The 25709-nt window shown below is 41.1% G+C and overlaps 1 protein-coding gene across 1 annotated transcript; it reads right to left on the bottom strand.

Annotated features, from left to right (window-relative positions):
- Nucleotides 1-4856: 4856 nt before the first annotated feature.
- Nucleotides 4857-25361, bottom strand: LOC130573491 (cytosolic phospholipase A2 epsilon-like). The gene is made up of 21 exons (XM_057365949.1): nt 25210-25361; nt 24844-24927; nt 22350-22422; nt 21415-21551; nt 20501-20632; nt 17586-17626; nt 17123-17165; nt 16737-16800; nt 16032-16198; nt 15775-15867; nt 15381-15418; nt 14044-14179; nt 13342-13478; nt 12306-12528; nt 11574-11688; nt 10711-10848; nt 10145-10252; nt 9525-9716; nt 8839-9005; nt 7906-8086; nt 4857-6748 (listed from the first exon to the last, which is right to left on the bottom strand). Exons 1-21 carry the CDS (start codon nt 25234-25236, stop codon nt 6510-6512), a joined length of 2535 nt encoding a protein of 844 aa, XP_057221932.1. The 5' UTR covers nt 25237-25361; the 3' UTR covers nt 4857-6509.
- Nucleotides 25362-25709: the final 348 nt, after the last annotated feature.

Raw genomic sequence — 25709 nt, forward strand, 5'->3', positions numbered from 1 at the left:
TCTCCTGCCCCACCCCCTGATCATTTCCAGTCATTAGGCAGGCCCCTCCCTGCTTCCTGCAGCCTATTAGAGCACCTCAACTGAGTCAGCAGAATGAAGAGCAATTCCTTTTCTACCCACTGTGAAGTTTGGGGAGGATGCTAAAGCCCCTTTCTGCCCAGACCTGGCAGAAATACTGTCTTGAAATAGTACTGGTAGTGAAAAGTTTTGCATTTATGCAACAGCTCTAACTCCCAGGTGAAGTGCTTCTGAGTGATCAGATCACAGCTCTTGGAGTATCTCCACACTGCCACCATCATGTTGCAGAGCAGTAGAGAGAGATGTCAACAGCTTCTTTCAAACCATAAACTCAAATACGTGCAGCAGYCTTCCCGTAGCAGCACAGTTCAGGTAGGTAAGACCTGCAGTTCATCAAGATGACTCCATTGTGATTCCACAACTGACTGTAGGACCCACACTCTGCTGAAGCCACTTGGGGCATCTCTRTGCTACATTTAGCAACCTCAACATGTGCTCAGGATTCTTTGCCTGGATATTGATTGTATATTTAGGAAAAAAGCTAGTCCTTGTCCAGAAATCCTGCAGTTTGAAATAAATGAAACAAGAGGTAAGGGAGGATCTTTAAGCAGCAGGTGAAACTCGGGAGTGGAAGGGTGAGGCAGGAGGGAGGGTTGTGCTCTCCTGCGTGGGCCCAGGGAGCAGAGCAGTTCACCCATGCTCAGAGCTCACTTCAAAGGGATCTGTGGGTGCTGGTGCTCTCAGCAAGSCCAGGAGACACCTTGTGGGAAACTGCAGGGCACAAAACCCTCCCTGACTGCTCTGCACCCCAGCGTGCAGTGACTCACTGCCTGTAAAGTGTGTTAGAGCAGCCCTGAGCTAGCACACATGTGCAGGCTGGTAGATTTTGGAGTGTGCAAGATCAGATTCTGCCTCTGCCAGACTCTTTCTGGCCTCTCTGACTGATGAGAGGAAGCAGCAAGTACTCGCTCTTGCATCACAAAATTGATTATTTTAAATCAATCTTATTAATATTGGTGTTTAATGCACTTGATGCAGGCAAAGAAAGCAACCTTGCAAACTGCAGTGGATGACACCTAAATGCACTCCCCTGTGCCGTGGAGGCTGGTATCAAATAATTCTGCACAGAGGAAGAGAGGAGGTGCCCAAGGAACGTCACTGCAGTAAAATCCTCCTTTTACACACAAGTCACTTCTGTGTTGATGTCTGTGTGATASACGTATGATGCCTCTTGAGAAGATCTTATTCAAAATATGCAGTGGTGCTCTCTGGCAGTTTCCAGCATTAGGTATTTAATGGCCAGCTGCTTGCTCCATTGGCACACTTTACACTGCCTTCTCAGAATCAAAGGAAAATGGCTTGAAAATGTGAACCTGCAGCACCTGAAATGCTCCTTGAAGGAATGACCAAAAGATACTTGAACATGTGAATCTCTACCCCAAAGAAAAAATACCTCCTGTAACTTCTGTCATTATTACTTTATATCTGTGTTAAATGCTTAGGCACAGATTTAGGTGGAGCAGTGACAATTTGGGAATCATTTACTTGCACTCTCACAAAACTTGCCTTTCCATCTTCTGAAARAAGAACACTTCCCTGGAAATATTCMAGTATTAAAATTTAAAGTAGGAATCTGTTTTCATTAAAAACATCTGCAAAACATCCTCTGTCAAAGGAAAGAGGGTAGGCTATGCAGCTCAAACTTCCCCAAGCTGTCCCMGCAAATATATTCACCTGTACACATTTGTGCCATCCCAGCTGTTTCACAGCCAATAAAAGATTCCCTGACACTCTTATCCACACTGTTTTCAAGATCCATAAATGAGACACCACTTCACAATTAATAAAATTATTCCAGACTCAGTGCATCTTACACACTGAATAGTTTCCTGGTGTTCAGTCTATATTTTCCTCATCTCAGAATAATGTCATCATTGCCATACCCAAAACACGKTTCTAAATAATTCTCCCTCTGCTGCTCATGACCACCATCAAGATTTGCAGCTGATGTTTTCTCCCTTAACCACCTGTCCAAGTCATGCAAGAAGGCTTTGGAAAACAGTATCACTTAAAGGTTTGGCATCTTTGTGCCAGTCAAGAATAATAATCTTGTTTATGCAGGAAATACATGATTGAACTAAGAATTGAATACTCCTAACACCTGTAGCAGTAAGTCTTCGTCAGCACTGAGAAAACTTGATGGCTTATTCATTGGTGTTTAACACATCATCTGCTAAAAATAAAAAAAAAATCATGAACTTGCAGTTTGTCCCACACGATTTTTATAGGTAGAAATGTGTCATGAGGATTATAATTTCAGAGTGATTGCTGCTTCCAAGGTCATGTATTGTGCTGGGCTTTTTGCGTTTTTCATTAGTTCTTCCACAATTCAAGGACAATTTCAAAGAACCATAAAGCATGCATTAAACAAATTCATGTCTGAAGTGTAAAAAGCCATATACTGGCTCTTTATAGCAATCACATTGCCACAATAATAATTTTAAAATGCCAGTGATCTTCATGTACATRCTACTTACACTGTTTCTTTGCTTTTTAAATTTAGGGAGACTGYGCAACTGATGAGGGAACATTCAACAGCCCCTTTAAAGCCCTGAGCAATAGCAAGGAGAGTAAAAAGGAAGATGTCATTTTCCTYTGCTTTTCATGCACTTTGCAGTGCACATTTACATGCACATGACTTTGCAGCTGTGTGTTAACTAAGATGTTGTGGATACAAYAGATCATTCTGATCTGAGGCAGTCAAAAGTCATCTACACTGGTTTCCCCAACATGACATTCAGATAATTCTACACCAAGCCTCAATAGGTTGCAGGTAGGAGTAACAGCTGCTTTCAGTACCCCACAATTACCTTCTACACCACTTTGTCACCTTCTGATAACACAGGACTACAGAAACCTGTGACAAATGGGGGACTTCATCTTATTGCAAGAGAACAGAATCCTTGTACCACCCTTGGGATGACAATGGGCACAGTCATCATTTACACACCCTGAACACAACAAGAAGGGTGAATATTCAAAACACGTGCTGGAGGTGTTAAAAATAATAGCCAGATGTCACATTAGAAAATAATTACTCAGGATTAACGAATTAAGCAAATTAACAAACGGGGTGTCAGATCTGTAGCTGGGGGTTTTCTCTGGGTATTGCCTTTCTGTTTGTTTTCCTTGTTTTTTAATAATTCCACAAGCTACAAAATCTACAAAGACCTCATCCTGCCAATCAGACAAGAGGAAGCAGAGGCAAATTCCAATTACACTAAGGACCTAAGCTCAATAATCCCCACAGACAAGATTTACCATGGATTAAAAGTGTCACTTTCCTTCCACATCGTGACAGATTTCTGACTCTGAAAATTGATCTTTGACCAGGTTATTTTTGGCCTGCTACTAATCTTAAGCAACCCTTAGATATTATAAAAAAAACCAAACCAAAACCAAAAAACAACCCAGCAAAAACACCCAAACCCAAACCCAAAACCAAACAAGAGCACGACCACCCCTACACATATATGTAACATTCTTGTTCATATGCTGGCATTTTATTTTCATGTTTCTACATACCACACCTTCAAAACACCTGTTCTTCAAAACTCTYCTATATTCTTGAAATTTTTTATCACATCAAATTTTAAAAGAAAAAAATCACATCAGATTCMAAAAGGGATTTTCTGAGAAAGCATTCACGGAGAAGGTGGCAGAGGCATATGTTAGAGGAAAAAAGGCTCAAAAAAGATTTATCATCCATTTATAAGCAGGAGAGAACTTCAGTCTGAATCTGAGTTTAAATTCATGATAATAAAAGGTACRAAATCAGTCACTGGAGAGAGTGGTCACACTAGCTGAAGGGGTGGGGAATTATATTTTTGCTTAAAATGCTATTCTGATTATGACATATATGAAGGACTTCTGCTTTCAAAAGACTATTGAGAAACTGTGTTAAAACAATTCCATATGTCCTTGATACGTTTTGGAGAGATAAAATCTCACTTCTACTCACTCACATGAAGTAATTGGGCTGCTTTACCTTTCAAAAATCATCACTGAAGTGTTGGCCCATCTGTTAATATATGCAACCCTGCCTTCTGATTTGTTGCAACAGCATTTCAAATGCAATCCTCATCTCAAAAAGGAGAAGCTCAGAACATTTATCTCTCGCTCTGTAGATTTGAGCATCCAACACCACCTCTCTTTGCCTTTGCAGGAGCGCTTGGAGCTTGCCTGACCTCTCCAGGTTCACTCAGCACTTCAGGCACTGTTCAAGCAGCTTTTCACTGCCCTAACCCCATCAGACCAGAGGTGTGAGGAATACCAGCACCAGCCTGTGCCAGCTAATTACCCAGTAATTAGGCAAGACACGTAGCCCAGGACCTTTACAGRGAAATCTGGAGGCAATTTCAATCTGAACCAATACTCAGAATATCAGGAAGTCACCCCATGTTACCAGCTAATTAAGAAGGTAACTTCATCTGCAGTCAGCCTGTGAGATGTTTGAGCCCTAATAGACACAACAAAGATTCACAGCTAATTGTTTCCAGGATCATGACATTACCTTGTGTGACAGGTCACAAACAGGTGTTTTCCAAAAAAAAAAAAAAAAAAAAAAAAAAAGCAACAAAGGGCTGCTGACCTACTTGGTTCTTAAACAGAACAATTACATCAATGCTGAATCACTTGGAAGAACCCAGCTGATATGTCACCAAGCCTCAGCTCCATCCCTAAAAAAATACCTCCAATAATATTGAATGTGTCTCCACTGCCATTGTTGATGATTAGCTGGCAAGCCACTCGAACAAACATYTCTTYCCAYRTCCTTTTATGCTGCCTTTCACCATMACATCAYAGGCAGGATTCTGAGCTATGGCTGCAATGGGGACAGCATGAATAGGCTTTAACAGAATGGAATAARAAGCCYTTTCTTCCYCAAACAAGAAAAAGTAATGAATCTGTTTTGGAGACATCACACAAGCCATCAAGGCAAGACCTTTAAGCTTGACCATAAGACCTCCCAGCTAAAACATTTGTCTCATGCAGTGTAAGATCCTTGGAGCAGACCCCAASACAAACACCAGCATTTGTCTGACTTAGGTCAAAGCATTGAGCTGCTAAGCGAGACCATTGAGGCAACCTAAGGTTTTTAGTGGCAAGCTAAATAGGCCCAGATTTCTGAAAATGGACTCCCTTTCCTCAGCTCTTCTAAGCCATCCTAATTTTCCATATCAGCTGCCAAAAACACACATCATCACCACACCTTGGGTGACTAAACCTGAGGCCCAGTGCCAAGTGTTGCAACCACCAAAAACCAGTGGGTGAAATGCACCAAGCACRTATTGAGCTGCTTCTATTCCACCCTCCTGGTGCTCTAGTAATGAATCTTGAAAATCTTTTAAATACTTAAGAGATATTTTGTGAAATAATCACATTTTTAAACCCCCATTTCATTATTGTTTAAAAATAAAGTTATGAGCATAACTGRGCTGTCAGAGTGACATCTTCATTTTCTTCTTTACTCACAGAAAACTATTGCAGTTTTACTGGTGACACATAACATCAATTCATCCTGACCAAGGGCAAGGAAAGAAGGTGAAAAACTGACTTTCTGCTTAAGAGGGCTGGTGAAACAGAAAGATCTATCAGTATCTGAGAAAAGTCGTTGGATTTGACCACTTTAGATCCATGAAAAGGAGACACAAAGGTTACTGCCAACAGGTTCCTCTTATGAAGGGGAGACTTTAGTGGTTTGATTTATATTGCAGCAAATCTTGACAGACACCTGCTGGTGTTACCGCCTGCTGAATGAAATGATGCACTGAAAAGGACAGTCTTGGAGGTAACAACATAAAATGTTCTCTCCTGGCATTATCATTCCAGGCATCTGCATTCTCGAAAGCAGRGTTTCCTTCCAATTTTTATCTTTCATAGTTGAATTGGCATCTTTTCTTTCATTCTTCCTCAAAGGTTCTTAGCAAAGCTCATTGTTCCCTAGAGATTTGGTTCTCGGTATCAGAAGCAAGAATGACTTTTTCCCAGAACAACTCGCTAGCTGAGCTGAGTCCATAGAACTTAATGAAACCCCATACATCAATGACTTCAACTATAAATTTCGTTTTAATAAGATTATGCATGGGTACTTAGTATATGTACAGCAKCTATTACTCTGCATGTATATTGTTGCATACAACAGAAAATAAGACCTAAGAACAACCAGTCAAATGTATTTTCTTTAGCAACCCATTTTCTAGAACAAGGACGAGAATCTCATGAACGCTGTTCTTGGGATGGCAGTGGGAATAAAACTGTAGCAGCAGCAGCTACACACTGRCATCTCACTGTTGCAGAAGTCAAAGAGTTGGTATCACAAATTCTGTTGCCATCACAAACATCTGTGAATTTGCAGCAGGTGAATATTTATTAGTCCAGTAYCAAAACGTTTGTGCATCTCCTTCTGATGAGATTTTTCAAAACACACTTCAAGGCTGTTTACGTGAATCTGGTGCCAAATAGTTTTTTAGTCGCTTCTTTCGTTCCACCGCGGTTCTCAAAGCCTGAAGAATGAGCTGTTTGTTGTTCAGGATGTTGTAGCTGCACAGRTTGAGCAGTTTGTCAAAGTTCTCCTCAGTGTAGGTCAGCAGGCCAGTGCCATAGGGAGCAGCACAGTTGGACACTTCCACCCTTCCCTGCTCCATCTCCGCGGGACTGCGCTCCAAGTCTGAAACAACAGCAAAGCACAGCAAAGGTGGTGAGGTGGGAGACTGCTACCAGGCAATGCTGAACACAAATAAAATGAATTATMTCCTGAAAATGGTTCAAGATTTAATTGCTGTGTACCAACTATGTCAGCTGCACTAATAAAATCCACCAGTTCGCTGCTTGACTGTGGTTYAGAATTGACCGGCAGAACTTGTCCATGCGAAATGCTTTCCTCTCTAAATTAAAGTTTTGCATCAGAATATTTTATTTTTTAACATTTGGAATTTTGCATGTTTAACTTTTCAATTGAGATCTGAGATGACAGCTCCTTATCTACCAGCTGGTAAAAAATTATGCCAGAGAGTTCCTGGATTGGGAATCCTCTTTCTCAGGTGGCTGAGATTTAAAGCACATGCAGCAGAACACAGAAGGTAATGAACTGCAYGAGTTCTTTTACAATAAGCTTGTACACTGATTTTTGTTCATTTTTTGAGGAAAGTTTCCTGGATCATACAAAACTAGCAACAAGAAAATTGGAGTTGGTGTGCGTGAAATTATTTGTAAACTGAAACTGAATTTGCCAAGTAGTTTTTTTTCTGGTAAAAAAAAAAAAAAACCAACAGATTTCTTTTGCTTTTCAGTCTGTTGCTGAACTACAGAAAGCAATCAGGCAATTTTTCAAAAATTATAGGTATCAAAGTAGCTTATTATCTGTTATTATCAGGTCTGTTATCCTGGCAAAGCCTTTGCTTTATTAGAAATTGTCAGCACTTTCTATTCTCATTTYTTTTCATAGAAAACAAGGAATAGGAGAATTCTAGCTTTGTTAACCAAGTAAACATTATATGTCTTTATGAGGCTGTTAGGTGACAGTGTTAGCTGTCAGTGGATATAAATTAGTAGCTGTCTGCTCTCCTTCATTATCAAAGGAACATGAACTGCTCCAGGTGCCASAGGGGGTTTCCCTCGAGGTACAGCTACTCATGATTTTATTTTGGAACTTCTTCATTCCAATCCCTGGTTAGCTGGCCAACACTATGTGCATAACAGCAGGACTGGGATGTAATAACTTGGCCAACTCAGGACCTTGTCAGGGTCTTGTTTTGGAAGAGGAACAAATTCAATGGATAAACCGTATGAGACAATCTCAAAAAATGTCCAGTGCTGTCAACTTACTCGGTGCCTTGTATTTTTGGAAAGTGTCACACACCAGTGGRAAATAGGCCAAGATTGGTGCCTCTAAGCTGTCCTCAAACACATAGCACTCCTTCAGGTGTTCCCGGTGCTCCTGGCTCAGCTCTGTGCTGGGGAAWGGGATCCCATGCTCCAAGCAGTACTTTGAGAATAGTTCCAGGGGCTGGCTCAACAGAGAAGAGAATTTCAGTATAAAGAGAGGTTGAAATAAGACCACCAAGCCACAAAACTAAAATTTTGCTGCACTAGAAAATTTGAGATTGATTCAYATGTTTATAAATAATGCTAACTATGCACTAGAACAAACATACCATCTTCATTTTGATATATCCTAGGTAATAGAAATGTGATTGATTTGCTAACACTTCATATTTTTAAAGCAAGGTTACTATTACTGAAATTTATGAGTCATGCAGATAATTTYTGTGATTTAGTGACCACATTTAGAGGATTTGGATAACATGTGGCTTCACAGGTTCTTCAATGTTTGCATTCAGTGCGTCCAACTCTTAGTCTGTGTCTTAATGTCCTCTTAGAAATAAATTACCTTAATATCAATCAAATAAGCCCCTCAATTTCATTCCAAATTTCAAAATTATGTGTTAACTAATTACATTATAAAAGTTAGTTGACTAACTTGAGGAACTTGGTACCAGGGTGACAGATAGACAGAACAGGACAACTTCTACATGTCTGTGTTCATATACATGTCCCAGAAAGACACTGAAAACAGCCCTGATAAAGGCAGTGACACGGTCACAGTGTGGAACAGTACCATTGATACRATCATTTAACTTAATGAAAACCAGACCATTTTCTGGAGGGGGAAAAGAAAAAAAAGAAGAAGAGAAAGGTGTGGTGGTATTTCAGTTGCTGCAGTCATACAGATAAAGAATCACTGCTTCTAAACATCACCAGAGTCTGTGATCCTCCACTGTAATTCAGATGGATAATGACATCCACTTTTCTCTCTGGCCTCAGGACGGGTGGGCAGCTGGTGTTGATGAAGAAAGCGGTGTCTATCAGCTTGAGGTAGTCACTCATTTCATTCAGCTGGTTGGGAGAAGAATCCAGCACTGTGTCTGAAAGGCAAAAACTTACATTATTAATTACTGCAGAATCAAGTCCATTTTTTTCCAACATAACAAGAGGAGAAAGATAAAAAATAYGGTTTATGTATTTTAGTCTTTGATACAAAGCCCACTGTAAAGTATTTGCCTTTGACACAATTTTAGCATCTATAGCTCAGCTCTGASATCAGTAAGAGGGAAAGTTCTGAGACTCAGCTTCATCCAAAGTGATATGTTACTCTGCTTTTTCAGCTGGTGTAAATTTGTGGTGATTTCACTTCCATAGAAGCTTCAAGTCAGTCTTTTATGGAATAAAATAATTCAAGCAAGCCTGCTGTACTTTCTCCAAGACAGAAACAAGACCAGGAGTAAATCATTGGGGGGTTTGGCAAAATCAATTCCACAAACAYGTTAATCAAAGAATATTAACAAAAATTTTCCTTTATGACAAAGCTTATCAAATATTTGTACTCGGCAAGTATCAACACTCAAATCTCTTTCAAAGTCACATCTAAACCAATTCACAATTACCTTTCCACATGCAAAAGTTCTCATTCTCCAAATACTTGTCATGTAGCTGCAAGCCCTTGAGGAAGTTATGGTAAGTTGAAACCACCGGCCGTCCGGTCATCATTTGTCTGAGAGTTTTGGAAAGGGAACCTTTGGGAATGGACAAGGAGGCTGTCTGTTCGTGGGGCCTCTTGGGCAGAGCAGGATGGTCCTCTGTGGGGAGAAGAAGAGTKTGCATGTCTGCATTGGGTCAGTGTTTCTCTGATAATAATAATGACCAAACCACCAYGGCCCCCATCCCCATCACAGTGTCCTGGGCAGGGGGTTCCAGTGTCACACCATCACCTGGCTGTTCCCTGTCCGGCCTCTCCCTCCCCAAAGGGCTCTGGKAACCCTCTCGTGACTAACAAAACTCCCCAGGCTCATTGCACACTGAGCAGCACAATGAGCAGCACAATGTTTTTTCCTGTTTTACAGCACAACTGTTTGTCTCCTGCTTCTTCTTCATTCCCAAGTGCTTGGTGTCCCCTGAGCCAGAAACAGGACACAAAAACAAACCCTTTACCAAATGTCAGGTTTGACATTTCAGAGGGGTGTGAAGACAATGGAGGTGCAAGGGAAAAATAATCTAAAGAACTAACCAATGTCTTGCTCAGTGTCTCGAGTCCATCTGTGCCAGAAGTGTTCTGAATGACCTGAGAGGTAGACRGCATCCATAAAACTATGGGAAAATATATTGCTCCATGTGCCTTGAAAGTATGAAAAAAAAAAAAAAGGTTCCATACTTAACGTTAGTTTGAATTTTTAGAGCACAGCTATGGCAACATACTTGGATCCAGTCTCTGTTTAAATTATGAAATACTGTGAATTTTCATATAAATATCAAATGCCACGCCATTCCACACAATGCCTGGCTTATGACCAGGCCAATTTCGAAACTTGACTGTCTATAAAAATAGACTGTGATTTTAAATACTTCAGATGATCAGTTTCTGTGYRTATGCATTGTGTTTTGTTTAGGTCYAACCTAAGATATTCAGCAAATCAGCCACATTTGTCTCAAGAATTTCTTTCYTCTTCTGTCACTTTTGGCTCATTTGAAATTGAAATTGCATCAGATCCACTCTCTGGMTGCTGGTATTGCAATTTCAGACCCCCTCTGTGTAGGCAGCTATTAAGGGGATGTTTTCCTGAGACAGTAAATTACCTTCCAAGAAGCAGATGTGGGATTCTGGGATCTTCTTCATCCGGTGACCCATGAAGAACTCACTCCCAAAATCCTCTGAACGAACAAAGGCCCCRTATTTCAGCAGCCCCACCTCATAAGGTGTGAACTCCACCCACTCTGCAAATAAGGCATCAAACTGGATTTATTGCAGCCACCTGAACACGTGTGAAAATCAGCTCAGAGAATCAGAAGCTGGAAGAACAAGGCCAATACATTCACCATGATGATGACAGCTCAAACCACCACGTTTTGAAACAAACAAGTGATATTCAACATGCATGAACGCAAAAGCTAAATTCATCTCCCCCACCAAAATCCATTCATCCTGGGATTCAGGTCCGTTTCTGCTCTAAGAAGCAAGATCTGGGGCTGCAAGTCCACTGACAGCTAAGGCCCTGCACATGATGTGGCATTTTTAGTTCCTCTGAGTCAGCAATGACACCAGCTGCCATTCATTTTTAAGACTCTCATACTCACTGCCTTGAGGATAAAAAACTTAGACCAAACCCCCTCCCCACACAGAAACCTTGGCAGAGTGCACTGGGACTGCAGATGTGCCTGGAAGCAGATGACCAGGTTCAGTTGCAGGGTTTAYTTTACTTGCACTGGAAAATGCTGTGGGAATAGGGATGAGAGTCACTGATCAAGGCACAGAGCCCTGCCCCTCCTCAGTAATAGGATGCATGTTTTTCATCCAAGACAGAAACCAGATATGAAGAAGGGGGGAAAAGAAATTATTTAAAAGATTTATTGGCTTGGACATACAGTAAAAACTTCTGGCATTCAACCAGCCTTGAAAGGAAACTTGAAAGAGTGATAGGAGCGTGTGTGATAATTTATACCTTTAAAATCCAAAGTGCTAAAGTCATCCTTGACATTGAGGGACAGGTATATGGGGAGTGGATTCTGCCCCTGGTTTACTGCTAGTTGCTGATCCGAGAGTTTGTGAGTACTTCCCTGTTTACAAAGAGCAGAAGTCATTGTCAAAAGATGAACATGATTTAATGGATTTAATACAGTTTCTAAGCGTCAACTATCAATGAAGTATCTGCTCAGCCTCAGCAGGTTTTGTTCTGTGTGCTTCAGCTGTTTGGCCACACAGGCGTGCTCGTGGGTTATCTGCCATGAGCCTTCCCCAAAGCATTGTGCTTATGGGAGTTTGGGCATGGGAACAGGGCAAAAATGCAAGAAGCTTATCTGGGATATGACTTTCTTTAAGGACAGAAAGATATTCATCTGTCTTGGAGGTGCTGCAAAGAAAAGTCACCCCAGACCCATTTCCTTCAATACAGCTGATGGGTAAATACTGCTGCACCTGAACTCTGTCAGAGCCACCTCTCCTCTGTGTGTTACCTGACCCAAAACTAAAGATGGAATATCWGTTTCCTTAACATCTTGAATTTGTGCACGCTCTAGATGCTTACATTTAGGGTTACTTTGTTATTTTTGTTCTAAAAAGCAGATGAATTAGACCCTCAGACATTTTGAGAGCCTTTTCTCTAACTGAACCCACAACATTAGACATGGGAAGTTAGAAATCCTTCAGAATAAGAGAAAGAGAGAATAYCAAATACCTGATGATGCAGCATACAATCAATGAAGAGTCCCCATAAATCTGTAAAGGACACCTTGTGCCCCTCTTGCTTCCTCTCACAGAGCTCATCTTCATAATATTTCATGTGATCCAAAGAGAAACAGTGCAGCTTGCTCTTGGTCACGTGTTTCCTGATATCGCCAATGGGCCCTCTGAGATCCTTCTGGGACCAATTTGCATCTTCATATAACTTTGACATGGTCCTGGATAAAAGAAAGGTACCATGACTTATCACAGGGCATGTGATAATTCATTTGGCCTGTGACATACAGAAGTGTTTTGTTTCAGGCTACATTTCAGGGCTCTTGTCCTCCAGATTTTACCTTGAGGAAGCATTTCAAAGTTGAGACAGAATTATCATAGTTTCAATTTTTTCTGCACAAATACATTCAAAATCATCCTAGCTTGTTTTACTAGAACTACTTTTTGACTGTCCAAGCCACAGTTTCTGTCTGAGGCCAGTTCCCTTAGCTGGGTCAGACCCTGTGTGAAATGAGATGCTGGAGTTTAGCAGCAAATATTGCCCTGGCGAGTGTGAGAGYCCCCTCCTTGGGTGTGCAGCAGGTGGGTCACCTCAGACTCGTGGCATGCATAAGGGCAGGCTTGAGCTGCCATCTCCCAGAGCTCAAGCAGACTCCAGTCATCTCCTCATTCCCACCCCTCCTGTTCTAGCTCTGTCTCATATCCGTATAGAGCAACCTTTCCAAGGCAAAATGTGTTAAATCCCTTGATCCCTTGACCCCTCCTGTGTAAATACATGTGTTTGTGTAAACACTTCAGTGCAATTATAGAAATATTGTCGCTCTCATTTGATTTGTTTCTTGTAGCTGGAAGAAATAAGGACAACAGCACAGAGTGGTCCCATAAAATGAGTGCTAAAAGGAAGCRGAGTGAATTCAAGCTGAGTAAATTCAAGTGAATTCACCAATGAGGCAAAATTGGTGAATTCAGTTATCATACAAACAGCTTCACCAGGTTATCACACAAACAGCAAGCACAAGCCCAGCTCCCCTTACCATGTYGTGGCAGATAAACCACTGATGTAGSACACACAGTCCAGGACCCCGAGCTGCTGCAGAGCCAGGAGGCTGCCGAACATCGCGGTCATGGAGCGCACTCCCCCTGCGGCCGTCACCACTGCCACCACCGGCACCTGCACACACACAGGSTCACTCAGCGGTGGCCATGCAAAAGAAAGTAACATCAACATCTGATTCAGGCAGGTGTTAACTAATTCACCCTCTTCAGGGCAGTGCTGAGACGTGTGTTTGAGTTGTGTAAACTTCAATGGAATTCACCACATGCTGAAAGCATTTTCCTGATCAGTGATGCTTTGGAAAGTCAGGAGCCTGGGAAAGTGCAGTTCTTGTATGGGAAAACATATTTGCAGATTTTCTCAATGTGTTCCATTTTTCCTCACCTCTTCCCTTCAAAGCACATTGTAAAGCTCTGTATAGTATAATTAAGGTCAGAAGAGCAGCACAAAACCTGCCTGCATAATTCTTTTCTTCCTCTAAGTGTACATAAAATATTTGCTATTCTCCAGGCAGATAGCACCAAGCTTTATAGATTTATCTAACACCCTCTTTCTAAAGCAGATTATTCTTTAGTGAGAATATGTGGAAGAGCTGGAAGGGTCATCACACAGGTACATCACATCCACGTGCCTCAAAGTGGGTCATAAATCCTTCAAATTCCCAAGATGCTGTCCCCCATACCTCATCCTCCTGCAGGTCTTCATCTAGATGAAGAACACTTTTCAGAGCAGCAGCAACCACCTTCTTCCTTTTGCAGATGAACTCCTGCTCCTCCGTGCACAGATCAAACCCCAAGCGCAAATCCAAATTCTTGCAGCTGGAACAGGAACAACACAAAGCATCACCTGCAGCCATTTCTGCTGGGGACCCTCAGCAAAACCAACAACAAACCAGTCTGAAGAAATGATACTTTCATGTGCATCAAGGGGCCCCTATGCAAATGAAAGATAGATGGATATCACAGGCCCCRTATTTGTGCCTTCCCAGGGAGATTTTAGACCAGAATTATGTCCTGAACTACTATATTAAACCTTAAGGAAGTTAAAAAGAGAAAAGTTTTTGCAAAGAAACAGAATTCAAGCTGTTTCATACTGAACTCAGATATCTGGGCACCTCCTATTCATATTCTCTCACTATGCATGAGTTGCCTGAGGCACACAGTTATTTAAGTAGTTGTTTAAACTCCACACTTTATTTAAAAGGACCCTAATACCACATTCAGCATATCTCTACAAAGGACTTGTGCTCTAACTATTAGAGTCAGAAGATGTCTCTTAAACTTAACTCTTCTTATCTGTACATTATTATAAATACAATTTTTATAAATATCATAAATATTATTATAAATATCATCAGTGCATGATTCATTCTATAAGTTATATTTTCACAGGGTCGCTGTTCCAGGAGTTATTTTTCAGGGAAAAAAAACAACAAAAACAAAAAAAAATCAAAACAAACAAAAAATACCTACCCCAAACAAAAACAATTTTTAAAAAATCAGCTCACTGCCTCTGCTCTAAATATTATTCAGTAAAAACCTTTGATTTATCATTCACCTACAGCCAGCACTTGCAATGAAGCTAACTCATCAATAGGGGGTAATGTTKCCATTCAGAAATTCTCTGCAAGCTGGTCAATGAAATAATTACTGTCCATGTGTTTCATTCAAAAAATATCTGTAGAGGACTTGTAAATGCATAGCGGCGTTAGAAAAGTAGTACACATTATAGATAAACGTTACAAGACAGTTAAAGTATCAACATTAGGAAAAACATTGGGACTGTTTATACTCCACAACTTATTCTACAGCCTTTTCTATTCTAAACTCTTACTAACCAATTTAAAAGCTTTAAATCTTTTTATTTAACCATTCCCCATAGTCTCTTCAACCAAGTACTTCTTTATTTCCTATTTTGAAATGACCTACTTTAAGCTGCAGCCTCCTTTCACCTCAAGATGATACCGCGAAAGGAGGGGAGATGGTCTAAGTAATCAKCCAAAAGAAATAAAAGATTTACCCATTTTCCTCCTTCACAGACACCTCATAGGATTCTCTCTGTAAATCAAGAATGAAAACACCATAAATTTTAAATTCAGAATTGAAATTTTGCAAAAGCAAGTTTTACGGTATTAGCAATAATTTACTATGCAGTCTAATGAGAAATTTTTGGTCTCTTCTCAGGCCTTCAGCACACAATCCTCATGAGGATCCTGCTTTTAAAATACTTTTAAAGCAGCCAGAAATTCTGAATATCCTATTTTTTTTCCTGAATAATGGTTATATTTCTGAGTGTATGCAGAGCTAGGCAGATAAATAACATGCTAATGCATTCATAATAACAAAATTAATATTTCACATATATTTAGTTAATCTTGTTGAAAGAATTGCAAATACTACCACAGGATACTCACTCTCATCACTGTCACTTTCTTTCCCAAGTCCAGAGAATGCAGAGGCACAGCCACAGGACCACTTASATCCATTTCCCTCCTACCTGAGCCATGCTGATTTAAGGATGGGGGAAAAAACATTATAAGGAAAATATTATTTGTAAACCATAGACACAAAAATACCAGAAAAGATGCAAAAATATCAGAGGCAGATTAACTCATAATTCTTCTCCCAAAAGTTACTTTAGGTGTGATCACCATCCTGAAGCAAAACATACACAACAGAAAAAACACTCCTTGGGCAGAGTCATGAGCAGCCGGGGTTCACTGTGTTTGCTGTAGTGGAACCTGGTGCTTTCACTGCTTCCTGGTCTGCAGTGAGGACCTATGGAAATATCCCGGGTTTCTTCATAGGATCCTTTCATCGTGAACGTGAAATCTCTCCCTAAGAGCAAGAAGCAGACCACAGASAGGTGTTAACTGCACCAGCCCTGAAATCAGCAAATAAAAATGCCCCAAGAGACATTCCAGCCCTAGTGCAGCAGGTTTAACCAAGGTTAATTTGGCCCACAATTTTTTCCTCCACCGGAACCATGTGCTACCCTCGCCCCTTGGGGCTCCCCTGGACTGCGGGGACTTAGGACTGACACAGCTCTTAAGTTTGCCTTACTCAGAGAACTGATCCCAAAAGCTGCTGGCAGGGTCTGGGCTGACACCCCGACAGTTGAGGCTCCTCCCTTCATCCCCTGAGAATTACAAAGGCACTGAGCTTGAGGGGAGTTTTTAACAGGCACTCTGTACACAATTCTATGTGTGAAATCATGCATGCATTCATTTGAATACCTCATAGCAAGTAGGAAATTCAGGAAAAACTTAAACCCCAAAGCAGCCCTGATGCAAACAGAGACCAAATATTTATCTAGATTCTGCTGCATTTCCCATAGCACAAAAAAGCAGCGACAAGCAATTTAAGCCAGCCTCACTTTTGCAAGAACTCCTCATTTTTGTTGCATTCACATGTACTTCCAAACAGGAAACTTCACGAGACTGGAAGAGAGAAGCAATAAARTCACTGGTCACAGAATCAGTTCAGGACTCTCACTGCAGATGTAGGCATCCTATAGAAAAAAAAGCCAGGCTTGGCTATGATGGTCTGTGGACATGAAGAAGTTGTAGAAGCTGATTATCTTGGGTAAATCTTGCAAGAAATACTGTGGTCAATGAAGCCAAAATAATTTGGGATCTGTCATCACATTTAAATATCATTCAGCCCCCAACAGTGAACACAAGAACTTTTCCTCCCTGTCTCCCAATCACATCCTTCAGTTCTGCCCTGCCATAAAACTGGCATATAAAAAAAAATAATTACCACGAGTACGCCATTAGTAATGATCTTCTCAGATACACCTGGTCTGAAAAGCAAAGCCAAAAAGGTTTATTTTAAAGTATATAAATAATAAACTTGCAGAAGMAAATAGTTCTCTGAGTTGAGTTTTTCTAGCTGGCAAGAACCACCAGAATTCCATCTTTCCCCTCTGTCTCGCAGCCTCTGCCAGATCAAAGTCCAGTATCTTCCCAAGGATGCTCCTTCTTTCTTATCTCTCCTGATGGGTATCATCTTTCCTTAGGCTCAATCACAAAATAAACACCCATTCTCAGCTATAAATAGCAAGATTATCACTCAAATTCAGGAGAAAAAAGCAGCAAGGGGGAAGATGCCAAGATGGGTTGTCTGAACACAGGTACCTGGAGCCACTTCTCCACTGCTGCATTACCACTCTCTCCAAAACAAAGTTTTATGATGACAAATTCTGTAACATTTCTCTACTTACATGTTTTCCAGTAGAAATTCCACTTCTAGTTCTTCCTTAGTCTGAAAATAAGATCTATTTTTAATTTACGAACAAAAAATATTTTCCTTTGATACAGATCCGATGATTATTTTATAACTCCCTTGCAAGGTTTTGCTATTGAATGAATAAAGTTTTCCATGGCTACTCTTTGATTCCATTTCTCCACTGCTCTACTGTTTAAAAGCCAGCAGTCCACTCAAGAGAAAGAGAAAATTAAGTATCATGGAATAGGGAGGGTCCCATTATTCATTATTAGTAGGATAAGACATGGGTCGGTCAGTGCTGAGGAAGGGAAGAATAGCAGGTGAATGATGTAGGAGAACATACTTAAGAATAAATTAACATAGTTAATTTACTATAGTAGTTAATAGTTAACTACATAGTTGATTTATTGATTTATTTATTGAATAAGGAGTATGCCTTGGTTGAAACAAAATAATTTGCAGAGTATAGCGATTAAACATTAAAAAAGGTGGTAGAAGGGACCAATTTGGAAAATAAATCTGCCAGGGTGAAGGGAAGAAAAGAGAAGACTGAAGCTGTGAAGGGGAATCAGGGGAAGAACTCAGGAGAGACAAATCAAGAGGAACAGAGATGGGAAAATAAAACAATCAGAGCAGCAACAGAGTAGAACATCGAGAGTGTAAAAGAGGCCGAACAACTTTACTCCAGCCACTTTCTGCTCTATGGGATACAGCCAATCCTGGAAACATCACACTAAAAAAAGAGTATAGCAGAGAGAACTTCTGGATCACCCACGGGGAGGAAAACATTAGTTATTGGGCAATGTAAATCTCTTTCTCACAAGTGACAGCAGCACTTTTTCATTCATATTCAGAATAACTAACATTTACTGACAAATATTGCTTCACATCATACTTTAACTCTGAATGAGTGAGAAAAACATGCCAAGTCTGACAATGCAGCTGCCATGGCAAGATCATCTTTGCAGTAAAACTGAGGAGTAATTTTATATTCACGACTTCACAATGGTAAAAGAGACATCTCCTGTGGCTTCCCTGAGAGATGAATCTGTGGCATGGAACCCAGCAGCAGGGAGTTCTGCTCGCTGATTTATCCCCAAGTCTTTAAGTCATGAGAATTACAGTGGTTGCAAGTTTGTAAGAGAAGGCTGAGGCACAGATTTTAGAAAGCAGTCACCTTACACAGATGCAAGGCAGACTGTATCAAATACCTGTGTGTGATCCAAACTAACAGATGGTCTGTTCCAACCCTGTCCAGAGAACAGCAGAAACAAGGCTCACAGCATCTGCCTGATTGTGTTCCCATCCTTCTTATACTGTTTTACACACACTCACACAAATTATATTTCTGTTGAGTCCCAGTCATTTCTGTGGCGGAAAAGCCCAGAGCACAGCAATRGAAAGACTTGTTAGGCCACAGTGAGCAAGAGGCTGAGCAAGGCAACCCTGCTGGTCTGACATGACCCTCCTGACTCCTCAGCCCTCCTGAGATGCCCTGGTAGATGAAATCATTATGGGCAGAGGCAGCCCTAAAGCCGATTATTAAGGTTGCCCAGCCTATTCCATTACTAAGCCACTTTCAAAAAAATAAAATAACCATAAATCTTCTAAAAACCCACGGAGAGACCATGATGCCTGATGCCTCATGGGTGCCTGGTTTGTCACAGAATGAAGAAGGGCAGCTTGCCCAGGACATTTCCTGAGACACAGCTCAGCTGGTCTGACCTCCAGCACTCCCATCTGGCCAGTGGGCTCGGACAGCTCTGCACATGGCTCAGGGCAAACTCAGGGCTGCAATCAAACCTGAGCTGCCTCAGCCACGGAGGCTTTTCCTGAGGAAGGCTGTAGAAGCTGCAACAGGTTTGGTTAGCAGTCCTCAGCAAGCACTGGCCTTCTAAAAGAGTAGTTAAAAAACACTCTCCAAAGCAACAGTGATACAAAAAACAGGCAAGAGTGTTTTCCAAAGAGCCTGACACAGTGGTTTAGAAATAAACAGAGCACAGCAGTTCACACTGAAGCCCTTGGCAGAAGTGTGAAAAAGCCCTGAAATTTGGTTGCTACACCCTCCAAACARAGAAGGTGTTACATTTTGCAGAAAGGAATCTGAGTAGATATTCTGCTCTCGTTGAAGATGAGTGTGATTTCTCCACCTGTCTTCTCAGCAACTTCATCCACTCAATATTTGACAAGATACTCTTTATCTCCTCTTTAATACAACCAAACTCAGTATTCTTTGAGACACATGCAGGAAATAAAACTCTTATTWCATTCACTGACTTWAAAGAAAAAAAAAAAACRAAATWCTGATGAGATTGTCATTCATCAAGCCTGTCCATTCTGTGTTGGCTCAGTCTCTCTAAAAGAAATTTCTAACTCTGTAAAAAAAGGGCACAAGTAGACTTGCTGAGATTTTTTTTCTTACAGCTGTTTATCAGAAGGAGGAAAAACCCCAAGATACTATCATGAGAATGAAATGCTTCACCACCAGGTGCATTATCTGAAACCTGAGAAAAGCCCTGGTGAAGCTGAGACAAGATACCCCTAGTGAACTGCTGGCCAGAGGGTCAGGAAAGCTGCCTGGAAAAGGGGACAGGTTTCTTCCCACCCCTGCTCTGTCCTATAACAGCAGTGACAGCCCTAACCATTAGCTTTTTAAATTTTGACTCTTGTTTTTCTTTTCAAAATATATTTCTGAAATCTAAAAAATCAGAAAAATTCTAAATATGGAAACTATTTTGCATCTAATTCCAATCACAACAGGGGGTCTCCTAGAACCCAAGCATTTAACTTTTTTTTAGTAACATCCTTTTTAACAAAGTCATTGTGTGTGAGAACCAATTTAATGTTGAATAGAGGTAGTAACTTGAGACAAAATTCTAATCAAGAGTATTATTGTCTCTATCCACTCACCTCTRGATTCAGCTCAAAATTCAGGTGAACTTTTTCTCCAGGTTGAATTTTAGCCACATCRAAGCAAACAGTCATAAGCTCGTCATCTGGTGTAAAAGTATCCTTGTCACAGACTGTCAGCTCCAGGATGTTCTGAGGAGAGARGCRRAGARGGATGKAAATGACAAATTCTGGGATTACTGRGCCCAAAAGGAAGATCCAGCAGGAGCCAGCATTCATCCTTGTGTGGTTCATGTGGACAGACTCYTGTGACAGCGTGGAGCTCAGCTCACAGCCCCTGTGGCTCAGACTGTGATTTCAGGGACTAACCCCTGTTACCCTGGAAGGGGTAAATCATCAGATTTGGCTGACAAAAAGAGCTCAGAGGAAGAGGCAACATGCATGATGGTAACAGGCACCAGACAGAGCAGAGGGTACACCCACTGTTCATCAGATCCTTGGCGAATTCAAAATTATTACCTTGATGAATTTTGGCATTTCATCAGGAAGTACTAAGAAAGGGGAAATTCTTAGCCCTTTACAAATGGAAATTAAAGCATATCACCAAACTCTTAACAGGATCTGAACGACAGCAATTCCCCTGGCAGTTCCTCAGGGCTCAGATCAGCCACAGAAGCATGAGAAGGTGCAGCACTATTAAACCATGGGAAGGTCACCCAGTGTCTGGACTTTGTACCACTTGCACCCTGACTGCTATGAACATTTTAAGTTTTTTACAACTGTCCTGGGGCAGGAAGAAGCATTCAACATTATTCCAGATATCCCAGAACCTTCTGAGTTTAAACTCCTTCTTTCAGACAGCTTAACTGAGTTCAAGCTCTGTGTGAACCTCAAGCCTCCCACAGTCTGTGTGCAGCAGGGGAAGATGCTCCCTTTGTAAAGCACCTGCTCAGAGTCACAGCCACAGATCCCACCTTSACTGCACTCTGAATCACAAAGTGGAAAGTTTCATTCCAGGCAGGGTTTCTGCAGTTGTGTACTGTTCTTGTCCGGATTTCCCGGTGTGAAGCTGTCGGCAGCMGCAGTTTGATGTAGCAATCAGTCTGGCTCCCTGTGGTGATAACAAATGGCATCATTAGTGCAGCGGGACTTTGTTACTATTTCAGTCAGGGAAAGAAAAGATTAACCTCTGAGCATTTGTAAATATTGCATTAGACCCAAAGGAAAATGTTCTGGGTTTACAGTTGAACTTTTCTACATATATTTATATCAAACAAAAGCCAATTTTAAACCAGCATTTCTATTAGATAACAAAGGCCAAAATAATTAATTTCAACAGTCCTGAATTAAACACCCTGCCTCCTGTGGGTTTTTAACTCCTATTTTCAAATATTTGCCAGGCTCCAAAAATATTCATATACAACTTCTTGAAATTTAATTTTTTTTAATAAAACAGAAAATTTCATTTGGGGGATTTAAATCCAATTGCAATACACAAGTCATCCCCAGTGATACAGCAATGAAGACACAAACACAGCAGCATCCAAAGCAAGTACTGATTTTTCCTGTATCTTTCACAAAAATGCTCCTTTCAGAAGGGAATTGGGCAACCTGTGAAAAAAGGGACACTGAAATGTTAGGAGAAAGGGAAATATCACAGAGCATCTGATAGAGGGAAGGTAACCTCTTTTCCGGCACAGAATTTCTATTCTATTTAATTTCTGGTTTTTAACTGTTTTTTTGTAAATTATTTTGAGTTTAAATGAAAATAAAAATAAATACAACTTATTTGACCAAAAAAGCCCTGAGATATTACTGTAATCCGAGCAAGACTGGTGTWCAAGAGTATWAAAATCAGGTGATAGTAATTTTCTTGCTAAGCTRTAARCATGCCATCAGTGATACTTACACAGATCTGCTCTGCGGAGATTTCTCATTCTTATGATTTTTACAGAAAGCCAGCACAACTGAGGCACTTCTGGCTGCAGAACAATGAGAAAAATATCTTCATTATTAGCAAATAACTCAGATATATTTAACATAGCTTATCCYACTACATCATTCTCTCAGTAATGTGTTGAATATGCTTTCATTTTAAGTATTTGAGTATTTTCTGAGAAGAAATACTTTCTTGTGATTTGACATTGAGTAAAGGTAACCTGCCATTCATAGATAGTGTGTGCATTAATAGAAATTAAACAGCATTAACACAGCAAGCAGAACTGGTATATGTACACAAATCAGGGTTTGTTACAGAACCAGGACTGAAGAAAACCAGGAATCATTAAAGCCCTAAACACTGTAGGAAAATGGAAAGCTGAGAATACAGAGCAAAATTACCAGTGTGTTAGATCAAGCAATTAAACACAAATAAGCAAGAAAAGCTATAATTGTGCGTGAATACAAAAAAAAAAAAAAAAAAAAAAAAAAAAAAAAAAAAAAAAAAAAAAAAAAAAAAAAAAAAAACAAAAAAAAAAACAGAACAGGTGATTCAGAATGTTCTTAAACAGGACAAATCTAGGCTGGCCTGATAAATTTACCCAGGAGAAGCACTGAGGTATAGCAATATCAACCCATCATGCAGGGTTCTGCAGGGGAATAGCTTGAAGACTCCATAACTCTCTCCATTTTTTCTGCTCTCCCTCCACTCCCCATCACAGCCCCACAAAACCCTACACTTGGTTACAGAAAAAAAAAGACAGTCTTGATGAACACCAAAAGTAAAAAATTACATGCAGAAGGAGTTGCTTCATTAATTAAAGTGAAAGCAGCAATTAAATCTCAAAGTACTCATGATTTCTGAGAAGCCTCCCCCTTAGGACCTCCTTGTGTACCTCTTGCTTGGATACACCACTGTCCTGACAGAAGCAGATCAACCATCTAGAAAGCAGTAAATCACCAGGCCAAATGTTATTTACTGCCCACTGGGAAGCTTCTCAGCTCAATATTATTATCTCAGAAGTGTCATTTGAACAAAACCAGGAGGTCTGAAAGAAACCCACCCACCTCAGCTAATTCTTGGTAGCAGTATGGAGATAGAGAATGAAGGAAAGTGTGTCATCCAAACTGCTGAAAGCTCAGTACTTCATCCCAACTACAGAAGATTAATTTTTCATCCTCAGCTTTAGTACCACCCATATCCATGTGTTTGGAGAAAACTTACTCTGAGATGGCCTAAGTATGAAGCAAATATGCAGACATAAACCAAATCATTCCACAGTGCCAGTAGTTAGTGAATTCACTGCTYCCCCAGATCTAGCAGAGAAATAGCCTTACACTTTTGCACTGAATACAGGTAGGGAGCACACTGAGAAAACTATGGGGAGAAAAGAGATATCATACTATTTTTATTTTTTGTTTAAGTTACTTAATATCTTTTTAATCACCGATTTTTCACAAAATTGAATAATTTGCAGACATCTAGTATATACAATATTCATCATTTTCCAAAAACAGTTAATCTTCATAAAAATAAGTGTTCAGAAAAGTGGCAGACACTGGAATAAGCCACTTTCTTTGCTGATCTGCCTTCATAAAGTAAAGGAAAACAATTTAAGGACTAAGCCTTGGGTGTTACAAGGTATGTCTACCATCATAAGATGCAAACCACAGTAAACCAAGACTAAGATCCAGCTCTCCCAGTTCCTTGCCTAACATTCAGACCACAAGTTCATCATCTTCCCAACCCTTAAGCCACAGTGAATGCTTTGCACTCTCAAGAGCACACTCACACAAGAAGCAAATATTCCCTTAACTAGCTGTTAATAAATGTCCCCTCTCACAGCAACAGTTGAGTTTAGGGAGAGACTTAGGGACGGGCTGAGGGAGCACTGCAGGTGACCAGGCCATCCTTTAAACCCTGCAGCCCTCCTTTAGACCCTGCAGCCATCCTTTAAACCCTGCAGCCCTCCTTTAGACCCTGCAGCCATCCTTTAAACCCTGCAGCCCTCCTTTAGACCCTGCAGCCATCCTTTACACCCTGCAGCCCTCCCTCACACCCTGCAGCCATCCTTTACACCCTGCAGCCATCCTTTACACCCTGCAACAATCCTTTACACCCTGCAGCCATCCTTTACACCCTGCAACAATCCTTTACACCCTGCAGACATCCCTTACACCCTGCAGCCCTCCCTTACACCCTGCAACAATCCTTTACACCCTGCAGACATCCCTTACACCCTGCAACAATCCTTTACACCCTGCAGACATCCCTTACACCCTGCAACAATCCTTTACACCCTGCAGACATCCCTTACACCCTGACGCCTCCCTTACACCCTGCAGCCATCCCTTACACCCTGCAGACATCCTTTAGACCCTGCAGCCCTCCCTTACACCCTGCAGCCACCCTTTACCCCCTGAGCTCTCTCCCTGCAGTCCAGGAGCTGCCTCCTGCACAGTACCTCATCCTCAGCACTGCACGGGCTTTCACCATTCCTCCTCCTGATTCCAATCTTCCTGTGCAGGTTTGCTCGGATTAACCCATCCTGGGGAAAAGAGCCAAAAGAGGGGCCAGTGATTAAATCCAGCAGTCCATAATCATCAGTTTCTACCCAGATTCACCACGGCAGTATCAGAACACCCTCATATTTGTCCCATTTCTCCTCTTCACAATGGGCTATATCCATCTCACCAAGACCATCTACCTGCTGCCAGCTGCAGATTCATTTGACATTTAAGGATCAAAATTCCCCAAACATTTGCTTTTKATAAATCTTAACCCAGACAGCCCAAGAGATTTTCCTGCCCCACCGCTGGTTTTCTCTTACCAAAGGTGAACAGGCCGATGATCCCATTGGTATCTTTATTTGATAAAAGGCACCCCTATAATGCTCCAGTCTGTGTCTCTCCCAGCTGGTAGGTGCTCCTGGACCACAGTATTTTCCAAGCAGCTGTGGCTGGGAAGAAGAGTTGTATGGATTGACTCATGGCTCCACCTCCCACAGATTTCAAAAGCACAAATGATGCACYTGCTCTGTGCCACACAAAGAGCTCCCTCTTTTTGCTGCTCTTTTTTAACACCAAGGTGATTTAAGGGRAAAAAAGGAGATGGATCACACATTTTATCATAGGCTAATCCAGGAACAGTCATTATCCACCACTGTAAGGTTCAAATAACCACACACAGAGGGATGTCTTGGGGCAATTCCAGCCCCCGCCAGCTTCTCCAGTCAGATGCACCACTGCAAGGATTTTCACCAAGTTCACTATAAATTACAGTTACAAAGTGATGGCTGGCTCTCACAGGCAATGGCAAATAGTTAAAAAA

Source organism: Malurus melanocephalus, unplaced genomic scaffold, assembly GCF_030028575.1.
Source record: "Malurus melanocephalus ecotype Western Australia unplaced genomic scaffold, MMel_1.1 scaffold_2, whole genome shotgun sequence".
Taxonomy (NCBI): Eukaryota; Metazoa; Chordata; class Aves; order Passeriformes; family Maluridae; genus Malurus; species Malurus melanocephalus.